This window comes from Macaca nemestrina, chromosome 3 (genome assembly GCF_043159975.1).
Source record: "Macaca nemestrina isolate mMacNem1 chromosome 3, mMacNem.hap1, whole genome shotgun sequence".
Taxonomy (NCBI): Eukaryota; Metazoa; Chordata; class Mammalia; order Primates; family Cercopithecidae; genus Macaca; species Macaca nemestrina.
In genome coordinates, this window is record NC_092127.1 from 72,482,049 (window position 1) to 72,486,814 (window position 4,766).

Here is a 4,766-nt window from a genome sequence, read left to right on the forward strand (position 1 = left end):
GTAAGTTGTTTTGATTATGTGTTAGGTGCAGCCAAGGTTTGACTCCTTCCAGCATTGGTAAGTGTGTGGTTAGTTCCATATGTTTCCCAGGCCTTACTAAGTTGTACAGTTCTCAAAAACCAAAAAGCAATTTATAACCTCAAAACATTTAGCAAACCTTGCATCCGACCTGCATAATTTAGTTCACCTATTTACATTTTGACAACATCTGCATTTTACCGATAACCTTTAGGTCTGTTTTTACTTCCCAAGGATTCAAGTTACATGAACTGAAAGGTAACACAACTTTTATCTTCCCTTTTAAAAAATACCTGATCCAAGTGCTTATCTTCCTTTAAGTCAATTAATCAGAGCTCTTTTGTAGATATCACACACAACATGCATAATGACACAGACAAGCAGAAGAAAACCCAGTCACTGGGTGGAGCCCTTTAAGGGACAGGGCTAGGAAAACATGCAGATATCAAACCAAAGAGGATTCATTTCCTAAGCTTTATCCATGTCTCTGCAAAGGACATGATCTCATTCTTTTTTATGACCGCATAGTATTCCATGGGGTATATGTACCACATTTTCTTGAACCAGCCGATCGTTGATGAGCATTTGGGTTGATTCCATGACTTTGCTAATAATGCTGCAATAAACATACATGTGCATGTGTCTTTATAGTGGAATGATTTACATTCCTTTGGGTATATAGCTAATAATGAGATTGCTGGGTCAAATGGTATTTCTGGTTCTAGATCCTTGAGGAATCGCCACACTGTCTTCCACAATAGTTGAACAAATTTACTATCCCATCAAAGGCATAAAAGCTTTCCTATTTCTCCACAGCATCACCAGAATCTATTGTTCCTTTATGTTTTAATAATCACCATTCTTACTGGTGTGAGATGATATCTCATTGTGGCTTTTATCTGCCTTTCTCTAATGATCAATTATGATGAGCTTTCTTTTTACAATATGTTTATTGGCGATGTGAATATCTTCTTTTGAGAAGTGTCTGTTCATATCCTTTGCCCACTTTTTGATGAGGTTGCTTTATTTTTTCTTGTAAATGTGTTTAAGTTCCTTGTAGTTTCTGGATATTAGACCTTTGTCAGATGGGTAGATTGCAAAAATTTCCTCCTATTCTGTAGGTTGCCTGTTCACTCTAACACTGTCAGTTTCATTTGCTGTACAGGAGTTCTTTCATTTAACTAGATGCCAATTGGTCAATTTTGGCTTTTGTTGCAATTGCTTTTGGTGTTTTAGTCATGAAGTCTTTGCCCATGCCTATACCTGAATAGTATTGCCTAGGTTTTCTTCTAGGGTTTTTATGGTTTTGGGTTTTAAATTTAAGTCTTTAATCCATCTTGAGTTAATTTTTATATAAGATGTAAGGAAGGGATCCAGTTTCAGTTTTCTGCATATGGTGAGCCAGTTTTCTCAGCACAGTTTATCAAATAGGGAATCCTTTCCCCGTTGCTTATTTTTGTCAGGTTTGTCAAAGATCAGATGGTTGTAGATGTGTGGTGTTATTTCTTTCTTTTTTTTTTTTTTTAAACCTCTGCAATTATTAGTTTATTAGTATCATCCAGGACTCAGATGTTCAGTATTCCTCCTGAAATTACATAAACAAATGCAAATGGAAAGAATCCAAGTCAAAATTATATAACAAAACAGCACTCCATCACAAAAGCGTGTAAAATTACAAGAACGCTATTTTAAAATACTGGCACTTTAAGAAAACGATAATCTCGAAAAACCACAAAATTGCCAAATTGTTCCCTAAACTGCTAAGCAGATAATGACTAATGAGTTTGTTTTGTAAAGAAAAATCATTCAAATCAATTGAATAATTCATACTGAGATGCAAAGTTTAAGTGTCTTCTTTCCTCCTATCTACTTCGATTTATAAAGGGGCAAACCATAATATAGGAAAATACACCCTATTTTGAATGTGGCATCTTCATTTTAAAAGCTGGCCCAATTAATTAAAAATACTTGTAATGGAAAGTCTCGTTTCCTGAGCAGTCCATATTGAGATAAATGGGAAAAGACATCTATAGCCAGCATTTTCATAGTCTTCACTGAGACTAATGTCAACAAAAAATTTAATATGGCAATCTTGTATTTTAAGCTCACGCTTTTGGGGATACATTCTCAGGTCTTCTTTAATGTGGGAACTGCAAAATATAACTGCCATTACATGGTAATGGGAGTTAAAGAATAGAGTCCTCATGTAAAGGTTAGAACATACTTTTCTATTAGTCCTTCAAGGACAGACTTTCAAAATGTTTGATTCTAATAATCCCATGCTTTGAGTAGACTGATTACTCTTCAGTTTGTAAATGTAAATGGGCTATGTGAAATTTCTTAACTGATCAAGATTTTCGATGTTCAGTTATGGATGAAAACTATCTCAACTTAACTTTACCCCCATTATGGTATGCAGGGTGTGTAGACAAAAGCTTTTTATTAGCTAACTATATGAAAGGATAAACACTGTAATAATTCATGTGATTCAAAATGGGCAAAAGCAAAAGACTAGCTTCCCCTCAAGAAGAAAAATTTCAGACCTATGAAAAGGACAACAATACTAATAAAAAAAATTGTATTTACTTAGAAGCATTCAGAATGTCAACAAAACAGCTGCAACTTTTTTTTTTTTTTTTTTGCAATTACAGAGTGGTATTCAGTTAACAGAACAACAATTATTTCGTATAAGCTGCATCAGAGACAACTGAAGATGAAAAAACTACCATCCCCATATATAACTAATTTGTGCTGTGCACCAACAAGAACCTGCTTTAAATTTCCATGCCAATTTACAACCCCCATACTGTACCAGGCAAGGTTAGTGGCTATTGAAAATACCACCAGGACAGGGCTATCTAAAGACACATTCGGTAGTGTGTTAACTATACAAAAAAAGACACTGTACAGTTTAAAAACAAATCTTACACAGCCTTACATTTCAATTTTTTTCTTTAAAAGGAGTGAGTTGTGTACAGGGGGGTTAAATGCTTTATAGAAAAGAAAAAAAAAACTGCGCTAGAACCAACTTATTCATCATCATCATCATCTTCTTCTTCATCTTCATCTTCTTCATCTTCCTCCTCCTCCTCATCCTCTTCATCTTCCTCATCTTCCTCCTCTTCCTTCTTTTTCTTGCTTTTTTCAGCCTTGACAACTCCCTTTTTTGCTGCATCAGGCTTTCCTTTAGCTCGATATGCAGCAATATCCTTTTCGTATTTTTCCTTCAGCTTCGCAGCCTTCTTTTCATAAGGCTGCTTGTCATCTGCAGCAGTGTTATTCCACATCTCTCCCAGTTTCTTCGCAACATCACCAATGGACAGGCCAGGATGTTCTCCTTTGATTTTTGGGCGATACTCAGAGCAGAACAGGAAGAAGGCCGAAGGAGACCTCTTGGGTACATTGGGATCCTTGAACTTCTTTTTTGTCTCCCCTTTGGGAGGGATATATGTTTTCATTTCTCTTTCGTAACGGGCCTTGTCCGCCTTTGCCATATCTTCAAATTTTCCTTTCTCTTTAGCAGACATGGTCTTCCACCTCTCTAAGCACTTCTTAGAAAACTCTGAGAAGTTGACTGAAGCATCTGGGTGCTTCTTCTTATGCTCCTCCCGACAAGTTTGCACAAAAAATGCATATGATGACATTTTGCCTCTCGGCTTCTTAGGATCTCCTTTGCCTATGTTTAGTTATTTTTCCTCAGCGAGGCACAGAGTCGCCCAGTGCCCATCCGGCTCTCACTTGCCCCGGCGCTGTCTCTATGGAGCTCAATGTACTGCAATGGCTGTGAGAGCGGGAGCCAGACCGTGTGGTGTTATTTCTGAGGTCTGTGTTCTGTTCCATTGGTCTATATGTCTGTTTCAGTAGCAGTACCATGCTGTTTTGATTACTGTAGCCTTGTAGTATAGTTTGAAGTCAGGTAGCATGACTCCTCTAGCTTTGTTCTTTTCGCTTTGGGTTGTCTTGGATATATGGGCTCATTTTTGGTTTTATATGAACTTCAAAGTAGTGATCTTCTAATTCTGTGAAGGAAGTCAATGGTAGTTTGATGGGAATAGCATTGAATCTATATATTACATTTGGCAGTATTGCCATTTTCGTGATATTGATTCTTTCTCTCCATGAGTATGGAATGTTTTTCTATTTGTTTGCGTACTTCCTTATTTCCTTAATCAGTAGTTCGTAGTTCTCCTTGAAGAGGTCCTTCACATCCCTAGTATGCTTTCTTCCTATATATTTTATTCTCTTTGTAGCAGTTCTGAAAGGAGGTTCACTCATGATATGTCTCTCTGTTTGTCTATTGGTGTATATAAATTATTGTGACTTTTGCACGATTTTGTATCCTGAGACTTTATTGAAGTTGCTTATAAGCTTAAGGAGTATTTGGGCTGAGATGCTGTGGTTTTCTAAATATAGAATCATCAAATGCAAACAGAGACAATTTGACTTCATCTCTTTCTATTTGTATACCCTTTATTTATTTCTCTTGCCTGATTGCCCTGGCCAGAAATTCCCAAACTTTGTTGAGTAGGAGTGGTGACAGAGAGGATCTTTATCTTGTGCCAGTTTTCAAAGGGAATGCTTCCAGCTTTTGCCCATTCAGTATGATATTGACTATGGGTTTGTCATAAATAGCTTTTATTATTTTGAGATATGTTCCATCAATATCTTGTTTATTGAGAATTTTTAACAGGAAGGAATGTTGAATTTAATCAAAGGCTTCTTCTGTGTCTATTAAGATAATCATGTGG

General features: G+C 36.5%; 1 protein-coding gene across 1 annotated transcript; it reads right to left on the minus strand.

Moving 5' to 3' along the window:
* Positions 1 to 2,582: 2,582 nt before the first annotated feature.
* On the minus strand, positions 2,583 to 3,820 carry LOC105486417 (high mobility group protein B1-like). Its single transcript, XM_071093106.1, has one exon. The coding sequence runs from the start codon at positions 3,660 to 3,662 to the stop codon at positions 3,048 to 3,050; it is 615 nt and encodes a 204-aa protein (XP_070949207.1). The 5' UTR covers positions 3,663 to 3,820; the 3' UTR covers positions 2,583 to 3,047.
* Between the last annotated feature and the right edge of the window lie 946 nt (positions 3,821 to 4,766).

Bases quoted from the DNA above. Each gene is read 5' to 3' on its own strand.
- LOC105486417 (XM_071093106.1), bottom strand. From the start codon at position 3,662: ATGTCATCATATGCATTTTTTGTGCAAACTTGTCGGGAGGAGCATAAG.